General features: G+C 41.2%; 2 protein-coding genes across 5 annotated transcripts in view; one reads left to right on the top strand and one right to left on the bottom strand.

Annotated features, from left to right (window-relative positions):
* LOC147434944 (tubulin-folding cofactor E-like) overlaps positions 1–10874 on the top strand; it is a 30305-nt gene extending 19431 nt beyond the window's left edge. Inside the window, exons 2-15 of one of the 2 annotated variants that reach the window (XM_086491324.1) lie at positions 4127–4288; positions 4386–4432; positions 4584–4730; positions 4843–4917; positions 8570–8682; positions 8813–8925; positions 9014–9075; positions 9163–9270; positions 9373–9407; positions 9488–9556; positions 9670–9764; positions 9847–9923; positions 10121–10198; positions 10275–10874. In XM_086491324.1, the coding sequence (XP_086347450.1) occupies positions 4127–4288; positions 4386–4432; positions 4584–4730; positions 4843–4917; positions 8570–8682; positions 8813–8925; positions 9014–9075; positions 9163–9270; positions 9373–9407; positions 9488–9556; positions 9670–9764; positions 9847–9923; positions 10121–10198; positions 10275–10376 (1283 nt within the window). In that variant the 3' untranslated portion in view covers positions 10377–10874. Of the gene's footprint in view, positions 1–4126; positions 4289–4385; positions 4433–4583; positions 4731–4842; positions 4918–8569; positions 8683–8812; positions 8926–9013; positions 9271–9372; positions 9408–9487; positions 9557–9669; positions 9765–9846; positions 9924–10120; positions 10199–10274 lie in introns of both variants that reach the window. The other variant, XM_086491323.1, reaches the window with a different exon arrangement.
* Positions 10875–14967: 4093 nt separating this feature from the next.
* The window catches only part of LOC147434943 (uncharacterized), a 182055-nt gene continuing 177868 nt past the window's right edge, over positions 14968–19154 (bottom strand). For all 3 annotated transcript variants that reach the window (XM_086491322.1, XM_086491320.1, XM_086491321.1), the window contains 2 exons: positions 16424–16495; positions 14968–15441 (listed from right to left, as the gene is read on the bottom strand). In XM_086491322.1, coding sequence (XP_086347448.1) covers positions 15259–15441; positions 16424–16495 — 255 coding nt within the window. In that variant the 3' untranslated portion in view covers positions 14968–15258. The remainder of the gene's footprint in view (positions 15442–16423; positions 16496–19154) is intronic.

Genomic DNA, 19154 nt, shown 5'->3' with positions numbered 1-19154 from the left:
TTGGGTTCGTTGGGGTCTTGAGGTTCTTCTTTCGCTTTCAATCTGTGTTAGAGAAGGATCTTCTCTTCACCCGAGTTCTGCTCTTTTATACGGGCGCACCCCTTGGCGGCCTTGCGCTCACACCAAGGTTGCTTTTTCCCACCTCACGTCGATTGGCCGGCCGCTAAGTGCACGGTCCGCTCTCAATGAGTGAAAAGAGGCACAAGGGGAGGGTGGACAAGCCCTTCTTTCTTGGGGTTCCTGTCAATCTTCAAAAACACGATTAGGAATCGACACGCCCAAGAAGACTTGGGTTACGTGCGACCACAACAAGCAAAAAAAATTTCTTTTGGTTCTTGTGGTCCTTTCCTTGAGTGATATAGAACACTACCAAAGCTCTGATACCAATGTAAGGTGCAACGGAAGTGAATGTTGAACTTTGCTCAAGATGAGTGCTCCGAACTGTGCTCAAGGTTCCTTGTTCTTAGGGAAGGGAGAGCCTTCCGTTCTTTAATGAGACAGTGCAATGGACACAAACAAAGTGAATGGACACTGTGCGGTGAAGGTGCATGAGATGGAGAGATAGAGAGTGGTCTACTATTGATTGCACAATCTAGTACAAGTGTAAGTGGAAGCTAACTGATGCAAGTCTAATGGCTATGGCGAGGCCGACGGTGGTGACGACGAGAACGAGACTATGGCTGAAAACTGAATGCTTTGAATCTGCAACTGCTTGCTGAATTTCTACTGCAAAAATGCTGACTGTAGGTGTCACCAGCCAGTGGCAATTCCATTTTTGTTTATTTTCTCTTTCTTTGGGGAATTTCGTTTGTTTTACCTTTTGGAAACACCCCTCTAGAAATCTAACTGCCCTGCATTGCATAGCCAGTGTGGAACTGTTCAGAGAGAGTCCAGGCTTGAGGGCTAAAGAGCACTAAGGTTGGACAAGGACTATGGTTAGCCAAAGTGGGGTCATTGGCCAGCCAAAGCGGAATCCTTTGCTACATAGGTTACATTTCAGTTCTGGGTGTGGCTGCAGTGTACAAAGAGGGTTAGATGACCTAGAAGAATGTAATGGCATAAACTCCTAAATTTTAGGGACTGCTATTTTTGGACGGCAAAATGTCTTCGCGTCATTACGTGCAGTTTGACATGGGGATCATTTTGTTACTCTGTGGCCAAGTCAACAGAGGCTGCAGGTGAGATATTTTTAGACCCGAGGGTCTAAAGCGGGAAAATGCACAAATGAGTGACACTTGGCACTCTGAGGCCAGTTTACTACTTAAAGAGAAGGCAAAAACGTGATTTTCAGCTGTGAGCTCGTTTTTGAGTGCTGTCACATGTGGGAGAGCTTCAATGGAGTGCTGGCTTACCCTCTATGTATAGTGAGGTGCAGGATGTCATGACCTGCACACCTCTCACTGCTCTCTCTCTCTCTCTCCCCTATTCTTTATGGTTATGCCCCTCTAGTGGGCTCATCAGATTGACCAATGTACAGTTGTGTGGGTTCATGCGCGATTGCCGAGGCAAGAGCCTCTTGCACAGGTACTGGATTAGTTAGCGGCTAATCGCCCGCAGATATAGGTATTCGGAGAGGTTTCACGTGCGAAATCTCGTCCGATTCAAAGGGCAAGTAGCCCTATAGGTGCGGGAGCTCGAGGACTTGCTACAGATGCAACCGGCATGCGAAACGGAGCCCAAAACAGGGAATTACAGCCTGCTGTGTATTTTTGCAGGTTTAGAGTTTTGGCCCTAAACGGACCCTAATACCCCCAGGAGGTTCAGGGACGCGAGGGGACCGCTATACAGGTGATTTGGCGCATTTTCGGGGCAGAAAACAGAGAATTCAGCGTGCTGCAGATTCTCGCCAGGTTTTGTAAAGTGTCCGTATGCGTCGGGAAAGTCATCTAATGCGTGGGAATATTGACCGTGAAGGGTCCTAGTACAGTTATGCTGCCGAAATCGGGCCAAAACAATTGAAATTCAGCCAAGATTGTGCGGGGCAGCTTGTAGGGAACCACAGCTTTTATTCCCTCTTTTAAAGAATAAAGAAATACCGAAAGGGGCGCCTATTTAGGGGCCAATCTGGTGTCGGTCTTCTCATACAGGTGCAATCTAGCAACCTGTATCCCATTCCCCTCTCTTGTCATTATAGCACAGGTAGAATAGACGACTAATAATGGGTGAAAGCTAAATCAAGGTTTGAAGTAAGTCTACCGCCCTTTTTGAAGTTAACAGGCCGGTTACAGTAGGCTGCTGAAAAACGTTGTTCTACTGGGTATGCTAATGCTGAAATTCAGTCCCTAAAACGCTGAAGTGGTTGGCTGAAAAACACTAGGAAGCTGGTGTTAGAATCGCCATGGTGCTGGCTGAAATGCTGGTGCAGAATCGCCTCTTGCAGACTGGGAAACGTTGATGAGGCTGGCTGAAACCGTAGATTGCAGGAGCTCCAAAACGTTGACCTACTAGCTGTGTTAAAAGCGCTGATCAGGTTCTTCTTTTCTTGCTTGAGAGTCGGCCTGTTGAGCAATGCTCCTGTTGCCTCCTCTGCCAGAAAGTGCTAGCTCTGGTTTGCTTATAGATTTCATTAGCAAAATTGCCCTACCCACTTCCCAACAAAAGTCACTTAATAAATAAGTGAAAAATGTCAAAAATAGGGAAAATAGGTTTAATGCACTGGAAAATTCCCTTGATGGATTCTGATGATCATGCCGTGTGCAACCAGAGGATATGCATCTAATCTAAGTGACTGGTCATGCACGGTCTACGAACAGACTCACACAAGTGCCAGATCACTTCCTATTCTAGACTGACTTGAGTGACTAAACCCTGTTCATGCTGTAGCTTGTCCATGGACACATAGGGTTGGATGTGTCACGTGACACCAACTCCTCTCTCTCTGCTGTTCCTCCATTACCTTTTGTTGTCAGATTTTACCAGTTGGCGGGCTCTGCCCGACACCGAGCTTCTCATAGCTACTCATTGTCATCTTCATTGCTGGTGGCTTTTGGTAGCTCTGGTTCTTGATTTACAGTTAGTGAATGGGCGTTTGGTCGAAGTTCCTATCTTTCCGAGGCTACTGCCATCCTCTCTCCATTTAGCTTGCCAGGGCACTTTTTACCTTGGCCTTCAGTCTTTTCCGTTTGGCCATGTGCCTAGTTGTATCTCGATTTACACGCTGGCACTGTACCTCGTAATGGATGCCCAATACATGAGGTGATGTTACACATGAATAGTGTATTCTAAAACTTGGCCGACTCCACATCGCAGCCCCCACAACACAATTAAATGGGCCATAATATCTAAAACCCTGAATACAGGGTACATACCCCAAGTCTCAAGAAGGCCTAAAAATTGGGTCCACACAAGATGCCAGCATATGGAAAGAGAGACCTGTAGCCCCCCATGTTATGAGAATATAAGTCATGTGCGAAGAGACGAAGTGAGAAAAACAGCAAGTGAGATATGGCACCTTTGTGTTACTTCTTCCTTTCTCCTCTTTGTTTTTGTCTTTGGTGGTGGTGGTTATTTTGGGTTTGGCTTTATTCTTAGCTTTGACCAGTTTAGGGAGATCTGATTTGGCGGACCAGACTTTGAGCTTTGCCAAAGCTCTCCAGTTTGTGATCAACCCAGTGTATGGTTCAAATTCTCAACATACCATTAAAAAGTGGCCTCAGCAATCTTATCTTACAATTTGGTGAATCTTCTAATGGGCAACTCAAAATATCCTGTCAGAGAGGGTCTTGAGTGGACAAAGTTCCACCTGTAAGTAACACCAAGGTTCTTGTTTCTATCAGAAAACCACCTGCAGATGTTTAGAAGATGGCCTCGACAACATGTTTAATGGTTCTAACTGCTGGGTTGGGTGTTATAAGTGGATTAAAAGACTCTTCTATCAATATTTTCATAGCATGCTAGTATCTTGATGCTATGACTCATTTGTCGGATTAGGCTTATCTAGCATGTTGTTTCTCAAGTCCTCCATACCTTTTAAGATGTTAGAAAACTTAGGCATACTTTGTTATCTGGATGCTAATTATTTGAGAATAGCTCTTTGTAGGTTAAGTTTCTGGGTCTACAGAAGTTGCTTTGAAAGGACTGATTATATTAAATTTTAAGACTAGCTATCTGTCCATTTGTGTTACAGATGGCATGTATCTGCTGTCTGTTCGTCAGAAACGGGTTACAATAGAGCTTGTTGGCAAGGACAAGATAGAAAACAAGCAGAACAATTTGGAAGATCTTACCAGTGCGTCGCTTGTTTATAAAGGTGTTGTTTCAGCTGGAGAGCTGGAGGGTGTTCTACCAAGTAAAGCTCTAGCTTTTTGGTCTTGCATATTCATGGCGCTCTGTTTTTCTGTAGATTACAAAGAGCTTTTACTGGTTTATATTCCATAATCTCACAGATCTCAAGGAGCTTGATCTCACTGGCAACTTGCTACCGGATTGGCAGGTAATGTCAAAAGTGATAACAGTGCCAAGTTCTCTCATCATTTACTGCAATAATTTTGAAACTTATTGCAATAATTTTGTTAGAGGCTTTTACTGTTTGTGGTCAATTGAGCTGCTCATCAGGATTTTTTACCAGTTTTTATGATGGTCAGGCAGTAAATCTTATATGTGACCGGCTTCCAGCGTTAAGGGTACTGGACCTCAGCAGGAACAGAATGCAGCTAAATAATGATTTCTTTCCTGCACTTAGCCGTCTTCAAACTTTGGTTTTGAATTTCTGCCAGATAAGCTGGGGACAGGCAAGAATTCTGTTAATTACTTTTTGAATCTCTACCAAATATAAGAAGCTAAGTCTCCCATAGCCAATTTCATTTCAACTGTTTCTGGCATGTCACTCTATTGGTTTTACAGGTTGAGATCCTTAAGCATTCGTTGCCTGAACTAGAAGAACTTCACCTATGTGGGAACGAAATTAGCGTGCTTGAGGTATACAGCATTTGCCCTTTTGGCTCAATTTCTTGTTTGCACTGAGCTGTCTATATGAGGCATAGAATTGCAGCAATAAGCTCTATCACTTACACTCAGGGTCTTGTTTCTTCATTAAGACTTCTAGAGTTAGATAAAGTTTACAACTACATGTGACCCTTTGGTCGTCGAGGGTCTTTTCAATCCTCCACATTCGGCTTGGCAGTCAAATTTTTAGGCGATCGGAACATGCCTTGCAATATTGTGGTAGAGTTTCCTGTCAACTTTTCTGGGTGGAAGTCATGTGAACGTTCACTTGGTTGTTTAGAATGTCCCTTGTTCTCTTTGCTTTGAAAGGTGGGAGTGTCTTGCAATGTTTAAGTATTATCTCAAAACTTGGACACCAGAGATGCACAGAAGAATGTTGACATACCAACTCAACATTTGAGACTCGGAAGTTATTTTTGTTTTTAGGTTTTCGTCAACTCGAGTGTCGGCATGTATATCATCCTGAAAGATTGGATCCTTCTTTGAACCTTCACTTGTCTCCCTTGGGTCAGAAGTTCTTTTTGTTTTCAGGTTTTCGTCAACTCGAGTGTCGACATGTACATCATCCTGAAAGATTGGATCCTTCTTTGAACCTTCACTTGTCTCCCTTGGGTCCGCAAAGAGCTCGAACACATGTGTAAAGACTCAGAATCTCAGCTTAAACACTTAGCACTTAACTCAGAATTTAGACTTAGAATCTTTCTCTCTCTACACACACAACACATGGAGAACGTGGTTGCACCGTTTGAAGGACCTCTTTAAATAGAGGCAGAAGAGGTACAATAAGAGGCACACACCTGTGCAGGGTCGTGACCGTTAAATGTGTCCTTTAGAGGTCTACTTATATAATTGTGACCTTTCTAAGAGACATGTCCGAGACATCCCCTCAAGTAGGCACAACCCTCCGTGGGAACCCTTGATAGGAAAATAGGAAGTAATGTCCAAAATGTCTGAAAAATATCCAGAAAATATGCACTCGTGAGAATTGTGACATTCCCTACTGCTTAAATAAAGCCCTCTACAAATAATAGCATGGGATCTGTCGAAGAAATATCTAAGAAGCTTAGGATAATTCTATAGATCTTCATCAGATTGCCAATTCAAATTTGATTCATTCAAGTCCTTCGCTTGACCAAAAATTCTTATTTCGAGTTTTCTTTCGACCAACATACAAAATCTCTTCAGGAATGGGAACAAAGTGTTCATCTTCAAGTTTTTTGAACATAACTGGTAACATCTGGAACTGGAGTATCGCCTGGAATATATTTCTTCAACTGGAGTATCACCCACAATATATTTCTGCAACTAGGAAACGTAAAAAGTCAGATGAATTTTACCCCATGAGATGGGTAACTCCAATGTATAACTAAGAGCTGAATTGAGTACTTCTTCAAGATTTTGAAAGGTCCATAAAACCTCGATCAAAATACGGACTTCCCTGTCTTTTAGTGATAAGGGGCTAAGAAGAGTAAAACAAGATCTCCTTGAAAATCGACATGTCTTCGACGTATATTTGCATTTGTCTGATATTGTTGTTGAGCTCTAGATATCTGATCACGAAACTGAATAATAATATACTCTTCTTGTGCGAACTGCCAAACGGATTTGCTAAAGTAACCTTATGTTGCAAGACAAAGGTAGTTGGAATATTAGAAGTATGACCATAAGCTACTTGAAATGAAGTCATCCCCATGTCTGAATGGAACGAGTTATTATAAGCAAACACAACCAACGGTAAATACTCTTCCCAAGAAGCCAAATCTCGAGTGAATATAACATGGAAGCATTTTCCTAAATTTGATTAACCCTTTCTGTGTGTCCATCAGTTTGTGGATGATATGTTGAACTAAATAACAGGCTCGATGCAAATGGCTTGAATAACGAAGTCCAAAAGTGTCCAATGCATTTTGGATCTTGATCGGATATAATTGACTTTGAAAGACCATGTACCTCGAATAGATGCTGCACAAACAAAATATCTGGGGCACAAGCACCTTTGTTGCAAGGGATGAAGCGAGACATCTTGGAAAATGGATCCACCACAAGAAGGATTTGAGTATTGCCTTTAGAAGATCAGGGTAACGATGTTATAGCCAAAACAGATTCATAACATCCTGTTTCATCTGTGGCAAGTAATATGTCGCACTGAGAAGCTGTTAAGTCTTGGTAACTTCTGGATGAGCAGCAAATGGAACTTCATGATGTTCTCGAAGTAAGACCTTCTGCATATGCACATTATGAGGCACTCAAATGCGATCTTGATCATAATGTAAACCATCAATCAAAGAATAGGAAGCATAGATCTACAATTGTGATAACCCAATAAACTGCTTAAAAATCCTGGTCTGCCAAATACTGATCCTTAAAACTTTCAGGAATATCAATTTGAATCATTGGAACTGTCATTGCCAATGCTGTTGCTTGTGGCATTTCTGCTACAACACTGCAATCTTGGAACATGTTGAACGCTCGTATGAGAATTCGATAAGAATTCTACCCATCTTCCTTGGCGAGGATTCATCACCGGCCAAGTGAAGATAAATTTTAAAGAATAATGATCAGTCTTGATAATAGAATCTGTACCAAGTAGGTAATGCTTCCACATGCAATAAGCACTAACGATCGCCAAGAATTCTTTATCATACCGCATTTGAATAGCTGAGAACTTTCGACTAACACAAGTGATAACTCTACGAGGCTGCATTAATACGCATCCACAAGCATGATGTGAAGTCATTACTTCAAAAGGAAGCGTAGGATCGGCAATTTCCATGATAGGCATAGTTGTCAAAGCTTGCATAAGTGCTATAAATGCTTCGCTAGTTTCAGTAGTCCAAACAAACTTCTCAGTCTTTGTTAATTCCGTTGACGAATGTCAAGTGCCGTAGAACGGTTTAAGGATTTTAGCTTAGATCTAGTACTTTGCACAAACACAAGGTTACTTTCATTCACTTAAGAGAATTGAACACATGAAAGAAAGAGGCAGAGAGAGGGAGAGAAGAGAGATGCCACTGCACCTCTGCCCAACCTCCCTCAAGGGTCCCCTTTCTTTGTTGCCAAAGCAAGTACTTGCTTTAGATTACTCGCACAATACTGAAATGCTGAATGCTGAGGAAAACGCTAGGGCTGAATCTGATGCAAAAACGCTGATGGTAGATGGCTGGAAATGCTGGTGCTTGATGGTATTGGGTACTACAGGAACTGACGCCCCTGCAAGGGAATATTGGTTCTGGTGATCTCTCAATTGATTGTCCCAAGCTTACTTATATAGAAAAATAGAGGGAGGTCGAACAGTATTTGGACACCCACGACTCCACTTAAAAGAGGCCTATTTATTCATAAATTAACCTAAGTGACTTAAGAGGCTGTTCACATTCCTATATGACATTATGACTGTACTGTGCAAGTGAGGTGTAGCAGGAAAAGTATGTCGTGCTCTCTACTGTCAGTGCAATGTGCAAGAAACCTCACTCCAATAGAATGGAAATAATATAGAGCAATGGAACAAAGCGGAGCATGTTGTCAGGCAGAGCTGTCTGGCTTTGTACTTTGTTGTTAGATTAATCCATTCTTTGTTTGTTCTGACTATTGTGATAGTTGATCAAATAATGACTTTGCTTTGAAGGTTGAAGAGGGCGGTGATTGCGTGGAGGGATTCAAACAACTTCGGCTCCTGAATCTGGAAAACAATCATATAGAATCATGGGAGGAACTTTTGAAGCTTTCAAAACTTGAAAGGTAAGTATCATGATCATGCAAAGTTTGAACTACTAGATTCTCAAAACTAGATTGCAATGCAAATGTTTGCTTTACTGAGTTTGTTGTTGGGTATTATTAATGTAGACATCACTGAATTGTGTTGTGGCAGCTTAGAGCAGCTTCAGGTCAGTCATAACAGGTTGAAGAAATTTTATTATCCAGATTGGGCTGGTTCGGAGGAGAATCAGAGACCCTTTTTGTCTTTGCGTTGCCTGCTTCTGGGTATGGTGGATTATGAGTTGCAGACCGGTATGTTTTGTTTTTAGATGACTCTAGTATAACGTAAGGAAGGTTTTTATTGTTTGCGCAGCCGGAAATGCGATTGAAGATTGGGGCTCTATTGATGCATTAAATCTATTCCCAAAGTTGACGGTAAAACTAATAGAAAAACCATGCACGATTAATTTAGAAGTTTGCTTGCTCTTATGCAAATTAAGCTGGCTGCTTGTAGCTTTCCAGGAAGTTCGTCTCTCAGACAATCCCTTGACAGATTTACATGTTGGTGGTGCTCCTCGATTTCTTCTCGTAGCCCGTCTTGCAAATATACTGGTTTTGAATGGCAGTGAAGTAGGTGGCCAAGCTAATTTATAAGTAACTAATTTGGTTGTAAGTTGGAAAATTTGTTATGAGCAACTGAGCTCAAGTATTGTAGATGTTCTCCTTGTGCAGATAAAGCAACGGGAAAGGAAGGATTCTGAAATTAGGTGCTGACTAGATTTAAGAAGAAGGTGATTTTCATGTAGAAGTAAAGTGGATTCATGAAGTCTTATTGCTTTGACTGTAGGTATGTGCATTTTGTTATGAACACTATGCCTGCATGTGAGGAAGAAGGGAGGCTGCATGCCCATCCAAGGTAACTGACTCCGCACCTCTTGGCAGTCCAAGAAAAGGATATTTAGTTGAGAATAGGTAGGTTTGAGCACTTTGCTATTGAGTTGAGAATACTTAGCTTTGAGCACTTTGCAGGTTTCTAGAGCTGAAGAAATTGTATGACCTGGACGAAGAGCAACCACATTTGCGAAAGGATGCAGGTTCGGCAAGAATGGCAGACAACTTAAGAGGTAAAATCTTTACTAGGTGTGTTCCTAAGTGCTTGGGTTTTGCATGAATCTTCTCTTAATTGAACTTCTCATTGTCAATCAGCTATCACAATTGTCTGTGTTGCACCAAGCGTGGGAGAGAAGGCGCCTGCTGTCAAGAAACTCCCGTTGTCAACCACAGTAAGCTGTTTGCAACATTGTCAAAGTATTAGCCTTTTGCTAAGTAGTTAATTTGTGCACTTGTGAACTGCAAGGTTCATAGGTTGAACTTGTGGCACTTTCAGTACTATTGCTCCCTAAAATTTGCATTAATAAAGTTTGTTTGCTATGTTTGACTCACATCAACTGCTTACTAGCTGATGTTTGTGTACGATCAGATTGGGAAGCTAAAGCTTGTGTGTGAATCATTATTCAAAGTTAAAGCATCCAAGCAGCGGCTCTATCTTCGTGAGCAGGTAGATCAAGATCTTTCTAGATCAATGTTGTTGCTATAATGGATGGGTGGCTAAGAAATATAGGGCTCGAATGCAGGATGTACCGGTTCCTGTACCCTTGACCGATGACTTAGAGAGTCTGAGGGATATTGGTGTAGGACTCGAGACGACCATTCTTGTGGATGAGTTGGGCACTTGATCATTTAGGTCATATGGCAAACAAACGATTCAAATGGATGTTGACTGGGCTGCACAATTGTCTTATGAGATTTCAAATATCCTGGGTGTTCCTTGAGCCTAAGAGGAGCATGGGTTTCTTACTTTTGAGTAGGAAATTTCAGTCAAGGTGCATATAGAACATGCATTTCTTTTGTAAGTAAAGAGAAGTATTAAGGAACTTTTGTAATACACACAAAGAGGACTATCTGTTAGAAGGACCAGAATTACCTTGAAAGTTGGAAAATGTGATCTGGCATTGTTGAATGCATCCTTGTTGGAAACAGGATTGGTGACAATATTACAAGAGATGAAGACAAAACAGGTGAGAAAATCTACCTCTTTGTATATTGCTCGATGGTTTTTTCTCTGGTCCGTTTGCAACGAAATACACTGGAGCAGCCTCTGATGGTGCATAGTAGGTCATAGGTTGTGAATTGTTAGAGATTGTGCAATTTATTTTCATCGTTGGTGCTGTGTATGCCCTACGAACCATCTCTCAGTATGTATTAACTTTTTCAACTTTTTTGTTTTCTTTCGTTCTAGGCTTCAAATATGGCCAAATCTGCCTGTCATCTTTGGATCCATGTCCAAATCTCCGGGTGTAATCCTTGATGATAATGTAGGTGAGGCATTAGAGGGTTTTTGAAAAAGTGTGGAGTATACCCAAAGGACGTATCTCCTTTGTCATGTAACCCCAAGGTTGAGGATTCGAGGCTCACGGGCTGCGCTCGATGGATGTTACCAACTTCTTCATTGGGGAAGTCGTTCCCATGGTATGGTCCCTTGTGGGTGTAATGTGTATAGCAAGTCCTATACAATGGTAATTTTTTTAAAAAAGGGTATGGAACATAGAGAGGGTCTGTTTGGCCGTCGTAAGCTGTGCACTCTAGGAGGCATGGAGGAGTAATTCAGGCACATGTGCTTGCAGCGACCAGCCTGTGCTATAAAGGAGGTAATTGTGGGTGGGTTTTAAGAATAAGTCCCTGGTTGCTCATATATGTTCTTATGTCCACTTTGGCGCAGAAAAATGTCCAAAGACGCTTGAATTAATCTTACAGGCCGATTGTTTACATACTAATTTGATGTGGCGTTTTACTCGGCAAATCCTTTCTCCTCTGGCACAGAAAAATGTCAAGACACTTGAATTATTCGGCCTGTTATTTCTTACAGGCCAATTGTTTTCATACTAATTTGATGTGGTGTTCCTTTCTCCTCTGTTGTGTATTCCTGAACAGATGATGAGACTGGAAGATCTTTGGCTTCTCTTTTGTTAAACTATTGCATAAAGCATATATGGTTAAATGCAGCCAGAGTAGTGGATTTCGATATTCACGTTGTCAAAAGGATGAACTGTGAAAAAATTGGAGCAATCCCTTAATTTTGACACCTTGTTTCTCTGTGTAGCGCCTCGATAAAATACTTCCTTCGTGATAGCTCTCAAGTGTGCGGATGTCCTATTTCTTCTCAATGGCAGGGTAGGTAAGGGGGATACTTCCCATTCTAAGATGTATCTTGCTTTTTGGCCTACATAAGGCCTTGGTAAAGCATGGAACTCTTTGGAACACTTATGGGCTGTTGGATGAATGTTGTCGATGAGTGGCACACAGCAAGGCAAACTTTTGTTCCTCCTTTTCGTCCAAGATGGGCATTAACTAATCTGTCTTATGTGTATATAGGCCAGCGCGCGATATTTGACATTTGTTCCCCAATTATATAAAGAGGGACATTTGAGTAGCGTGTCACACACTGTTTGTCCTCCTCTTGTGTAGGCCATTGTGACTTTTTGCCTTGTTTGTATTGTGTTTTGATGTAAAGCTTTTGAAGAGAATCTTGAGAATGCTTCAAAGTAGGTACTCTTAATTCTGGAAGTAGATACTTATAATTTTGCAGTTATTCTACTTGAGAGTAAGTGGAGGCCAGGCCTTGACCTTGATGAGGCTTATGCTAGCATACTTTTGATTTTCACAAGGTGAAGGCTTGCACTTGCATTAGAAAACAAAACAAAACATAACAATAGGAACTCATATGAGGCTCCTAAATCTATACCCATTTACAAATTAAACAAGAGAAGATTTCAATGCTTCACATGCACTGACTGTTCGGCAAAACCCCAAACACAATTCCCTTCTTGACTTTGTTAGAGGAAGTTTTTGAAATTTGAGCTATTTACATTTCTATCCTATTTTTCATAAATTTTGGGTGGAATGTTTTCTTTTCCTCTTCCTCCTAGCTAGCATTGTTGAATTATCAAGTGGCATGGTTATAAGCTGAGACACTTTTCACGAACATTGTGTGCAAGGGTAAGTTTAATATTGTATGCCAAAATTTTTCCACATTGCCATTAGAACTTGCCTTCAATGTATTTCAATTGAATCCTCGCTTAATGACATAGCTTCATTATAGAATTGGTGCATTCTCCCTAAGACATTTTCTATATGGTTGTGTGAATTTCAAAATTATTGGACAATTTTTAAGCTTTTCTTAAAGAAAATGTCGAACTCTTTTGCAACCTTCCAATGTGAAGTTTGATATATGATCCTTGGAACCAACTACTCCACATCTTGTAGCCTAAAGGTAGTCCCATTGATAAATCTTGCATTTGCATAAATAGGAAATCCTACAAAGAAAATGCGCTCAAGCCTTCGCATTTTTAATGGCTAACTTTTTACCTCAATTGTTTAACTCCCAATCGTCATCAAGCTCTCTAGACCTATTCATCCACCAACATGTAGCAAGAAACCCTATATTGTCCCACGTGAATCTTCTCCTCATTTAGAAGCTTATTCATATTACAGACTTAAAAGTTGTAAGCAAGGCAAGAAATAGACCGTGGATGGTAAAACACAGGTTGAAAACTAGAGGCCAGTGGGCCACCGACACTTTGCCCGAAAACGGCCTTCATGTTCTTTAGACATAATTAATTTCCATCTTTTGCTTGGAAACTAGGTCGAAGTCCATAGGTATCCTTAATAATCTAAAGATGTCCTTTTTGAATAAATTTATAACTTGCATCAATAACTTCTTGTAATACATCTCTTGAGAAGACCATAATTTCTTTTTAGTATGATAATGATTGAAAGACTTGCCAAACAAGAGGATATTGGGCACCTGCAAATAGTAGTTACAGTTTGTCATGACTTTATGGAGTTGGGTTTGATTCCTTTCACCCCTTTTATGAAAAACTGAAACCCATGTTTGAAAGGAAATTCTATGTAAATTTGAACTTTTGACGGAAACAACATATTTGAAATTTGAGCTGGCCCCAAATCATTCTTGCAAAAATTTGATCCTACGGTTTTGGATGAACTTACCTTTTCTCGTACCCTGGTTCAACTTCAACTTACAAAGTTGTCATTAGTTAGCATCGAGTTAGTGTGATCATTGCATTGTTGAAGACGCAATTCCTTGTTTCAATTCATCCTCATTGCATACTGAACTTTACCAACCAACCTAGAACTTTACCTTGCCTTACTAATCTTCTCTATTATAGATGATTGTGCGGTATTTGATGTTATGCATGATGGAATTTTCATATTTGTCATGCTTGACTGTCTTCTTCAAAACATGGTCACAAGATAATGCCAATTTCCGATTCCTATTTGTTGCCTAATGTCCCTAAACAAGTGAATGTGAAATTACCACCCCCCCCTTAGATTGTTGGGCATTGTGATGCACTATGAAGCACGCAAAAGCAAGAAAATGGTGGCAAAGTGAGCTCCCATCGAAAGAGCCTCTATGGACTTGTCTTCTTGGTGTTTATCCTATTGTGAGTCTTGTTTAGGCTCGAAAAATTGTTGGGTGTGTTGTTCGGTTGCACTGAAAACTTTTCCGTAGTTGGTCTAGCTTTGCATACATACATGAGAACTAGTCACTTGGTATTTTGGTTTCACATGTTTTTTGGGAGGTGTTTTTTGCAAGAAGCATTTCTAGTAGTTTGGTGAATTTGGTGCTCTCTTCATCTTTACTATGGTATATAGCGCCCTTCAACTTAGGTGCAATCTTGAATAGTTTGAAGAATGTGGAGATGTCATAACTTCTTAGTGTTTCATCAAGAGGAGGTTCACTTTGGATTCTCAAAATTCTCTAATTGATCACTTCAACTTTGATTTCTCTCTATGAAAACGATGAGATTTTTATCGATGGCTTCTAAATTTCATACATTCGGTAGTTACATAATATTCCACCCAAGTCTGCCTCATTTGAGAGTTTTCCATCAATAGTAAGATACATCTTTATTTTTTTAGAGAAGAAAAGAGGAATTTTTTTGACTTCTACTAACAGGCCAAAGTTGGCTTATGAGAAAAGAAAGTTTTTTTTATCGTCTATTAAATGCCAAAGTTGGCCTATGAAACAAATAAAATGTACACGTCCTCCATTTAGTAGAAGAAAAAAGTACAAAGTAACAAAATATGGTCTTGTGGTAAGGGGAGGCATGGGAGGCTAGGTGCAAATTACATGGTATATTTGGGAGGGGTGGGGGGAGGGGGGGGGGGGGAGAGGAGAGTATGTGATTCTTATTTAAGCATTCCATTGTTTTTTGGCTAAGTGAGGTCATAAATAGAGATGGAAGCTATAAGTTTCAAATTTTCTTCTCAAATATAATGAAAATTTAGGTTTTTCCAATCTGCAACTACAATTGGAGAAGGCACACAATTTAAGCCTGCATTGCTTTCCTCTTCCTTCTCCATTGATAAAATACGTTGAGATGGGAATATTATTGGGTATTAAGTTAGCTACATAGTTGCATTAGGTAGACTAAAATATCAACTGGTTACATTATGAAACCGGCTAGAGCATGTGTCATCACCTCCTTGGTACCAAGGGAATGCTAACTCTTCAATCTTGTGTAACACATGGTACTGTCAATTAGAAGGGCCTTTGAAGAGGACATGCTGACTCAGAGAATCAACATTAAACTTGCCAATCCCACAATTTGAGCTCCAGAACTGAACTCCTTCCCATTGCTTAGCCCTTGAACTTAGCTTTGCAAGACATGCTTGTGCATTTAAATTGCTAACTGCCCAATTCCTACTTACTGCTACTAGCTGTAAAACAAATTAAAACCCTCAATTACCGCACGGCGGGGGGGGGGGGGGGGGGGGGGGGGGGGGGGGGGGGGGGGGGGGGGGGGGGGGGGGGGGGGGGGAGGAGAGAAATTTTAACTTTCTAGGAACAATCCCAAGAGACCTTAAAGATCTATCCAATGAGTTTTGAACTTACGACAAGATCTATCCAATGAGTTTTGAACTTACGACATGATACTCTACACACACACACACACACACACACACACACACACACACACATGATGAAATGAAATGTTATATTAACGTCTTCAAAAGGCCAAAGTGGCCTATGATACCAGAAAGTTACAATGTGGTGGATCTGATACAAGGTCAGAGTAACAAAATAAACTAACTAACAACATAACAAAACAAAATTACTATGGAATCCTAAGCTGCTTGTTGTAGAGAGAACATCTTCAAAAGATCCCCCCAATTTGTTTTTTCGATATTTGAGCCCACCGACTACTATATTGAAAAGAGAGCTGGTGTGGTAAGGACATCAGATTCAATTTCAGTTTGAACGGGAAACACCATCGCAATTAAAACATAAATCACAACACAACACAGTTTTTTCACTTTGACCGTCGCAACAGCGTAAGAAGCCAAGAAAACAAGGGCTTTAATTTCCATTCTAACAACTGATACTATCTACTGAGTTAAATTTCACAAATAAAATAATGCAAAAAAACACCTGGTCCAATCCAACAAATGGATGGATCTCGAATCTAAAGTAGAAAATCTTCCTCAGTAGTATGCACGCACCATCGCTAGTCGTGGGTGAAACCCACTTTCTTGTTCAATTGTAAAGATCAATGTGGGCTAGCCCTATTTTCATGTCAAGCAATTCTTACTTGAAACATGATTTTGTTCTAAGTAATGCTCTTTCTTCTGTCACAATGAAAGAGTATCTAACAGATCAAAAAAAAAATCAAGAATGAGTTAAGCTGAACGGCACTCTTACAAAAAGCTGACCATGGACAGTCACCACAGCTGACGTCTGGCTCGCATCAATTGGAAGTGGTAAGTTTATAACCTGTAACACAGCACCAAACGTTAACAGTTTGTCCATATAGAGCAGTTTCTTAACGATCAAACAAAATACAATTTTAACAGCAGCCAGCTTGAAGGTTGCTGACACCAAGTACAAAAATTTCAATTTCATAACACATCTATCGATCTTCACTATACTTTTATATCTCAGCTGATGTGAAAAAACAGAAAATTTGAGAGACTACTCGGACATACTGATGACTAATGAAATAAAATTCATTAGCTTGGAAGATTCCAAAGGATCTTCTGCAACTCTTTGCAAGTCCCCGTTGCCTTCCTCTACACCTCGTCGATGCCCTTGCACACAACCTGCCCTCTCACGACCTGTCATGACCAATAAGCAATGGCTCTCTAACCCAGCCCCAGAGAATTCACGAGAAGGTTATTGTAGAGGCGTCGTTTCCAGAGAACTGTTGGAAGAAAGGCAATGCGATTGCCATGGTCACCTGCGTGCGGAAGAGGTTGCGGAAGGATCTGTTGGCTTGCAATCCCTCGGTGACTTGGGTTGCCTTCACCTAGTCCTCGTACTCTTGCAAGATGTCGGGGTGACCCCGCAGCTTTTTTAGCACTCCCTGGGTGTGCTCGTCCTTGTTTTGGCGGATGAGGAAGCTGGGAGTGTCCACGAGGATGAGACCTGCCAGGGTGACGGTGATGGCCGGCACTCATGCCACTGCGAGCGACAATCACCAGCCGAGGGAAGAAGGCTTGCAGGTTGCCCTTTTGCAGAGTGGTGCCGAGAGAGAGAGACTCCGGGGGGCTGCATGGCGCCCACATGTCAAGGAGAGGGAGAAAGTGTATCCTTTTGCTTTTTTGAAAGCCGGGCATCTTCCCGAGATTCCAGCTGTAAACGATTTTTCCAAGATCGTTAGCACATACTCGTATGAATAGAATATTTTTGAGGCTTTGACACTGAAGATTATGTTGATACCATCTTTTGCTCATACAAGGTCTATCACAGTGAGCATATATTGGGATGAATTCCATCCTAATCCATAGTGCTTACAACAAACAAAAGGAATTCTAACCTCCTAGAGCAATTATTTTAAAAGCCAGTTTTGTGGCTCTTTGAAATTATAATCTTTTGTTTTGCACTTTTTTGATAATTATGTCTCTCCATATGATAGGACCTTAGTGATATCATATGTTCATGGGTTCTTGAAAAATAGTCAATCTTTAAAGACAATGCTTTAGAATGAGGTGCCAAGTCACTATTGTGGCTAGACCCACTTAAATGGCTCAAACACAAACCTAGTGGTTAACATAAATAATCCAAACAAACGGTCTCTCCTTGTGCTGGGTCTCCTTTCATAAGTGATCAACCACGTTCCCCAGCTCACACTGTGAGAGCGGACCTAGTTTATTACATGTTTAAGGATATCTGTCCAATGCCCGGGTGGACGTATTGTGAATGTGGCCGGGTTCACACTATGAGTGGTGGGTGTAGTGTAAACAGGTCAATGTGACTGGTTTGTTAAGAGTTTCAATTTCCTGTCTGCTGGTAGCTCCCATATCTCTCAAGAGCAGATTAGAGGGTGAGGGCTGTTTTGTGGCTGTGCCTCACCGTACTTGAGTTAGACGTACCTTCTCGGTGGTACTTTCCATTGCGATGCCCACCCCGTAGGCTAGCATCAAGGGGGACCCATATTCCTAGGGTTTCCTGAGATTGGAGTCCCTAATGTTCCCTTTTTTTATGTGCAATTCTTATCATTTTATGTGGTATTTGATATTTTAGGGGGGCAGTCTCAAATTTATGAGGTTGTGGGGATATTATGTAACAAACTTGGACACTCCAAGTCAAGAATCAACCGCGACAGCACCAAATAACCACTTCAAAACAATTCACAGATCACAATAGATTTGCACTGGCCCGGCGGAGTTCCGTGCCTAGAGATATTGGCCCCAAAGACTGGCGCCCCTTTCGGTATTTCTTTTTGTATTAATCAATCATCAAAGTACAAGAGAGCGGTTAGGGTTTCACTCTCAGACTCTGCGTCCAGATGCTCTGAGAAGTGAGGCCCTCACCACTAATTTAAAGGTTACAAGGGATGCCCAAAAGCAGAGCCCCAAAAGCTTTTAAAATCAAAAGCATCAGTTCTCTCTCTCTCTTAGAGAATCTTTTCTCTTTTTTTTAAAAAAAAAGCAAAAGCAAAATTCGCGTCGCTCATCATTTTCCAAAAAAAAAAAAAAAGAAAATAATTTTTTTTTTTAATAATCCGCCTCCGCGATTTCCGGAATTTAGGGTTTTTGGCAAAAATTAGGGTTTGCAGGAATTTTAGGGTTTCTGGCAGAAATTAGGGTTTCTGCTGTCCGCCACGTCATCACTTTGTGACATACCCCCCTCTTGAAAGCATTGTAATCGACCGCGATTACGCCTGCAAAACCGACAAAAGCCATAAACCGTCTTAGCAGACACTGACTGTTAGTACCTACGTACTAGGAACGCACATCTAGCACATGTACAAAATCGACAGTCACATCACACGACATCACAGGACATCACCAGACATCACAGGACATCACATGACATTCAACATTCATTCGGATCTTAGACCATGATTTATCGGCAATGTAGCTAGCAATCACATCTAGGTCCAATCGGGACCTCATCGATGTCCGATTGACTAACCCCTATTGCAACCATG

Source organism: Adiantum capillus-veneris, chromosome 19, assembly GCF_014529385.1.
Source record: "Adiantum capillus-veneris isolate H3 chromosome 19, ASM1452938v2, whole genome shotgun sequence".
NCBI classification, from domain to species: Eukaryota; Viridiplantae; Streptophyta; class Polypodiopsida; order Polypodiales; family Pteridaceae; genus Adiantum; species Adiantum capillus-veneris.
This window is presented reverse-complemented; position numbering and strand designations above follow the sequence as displayed.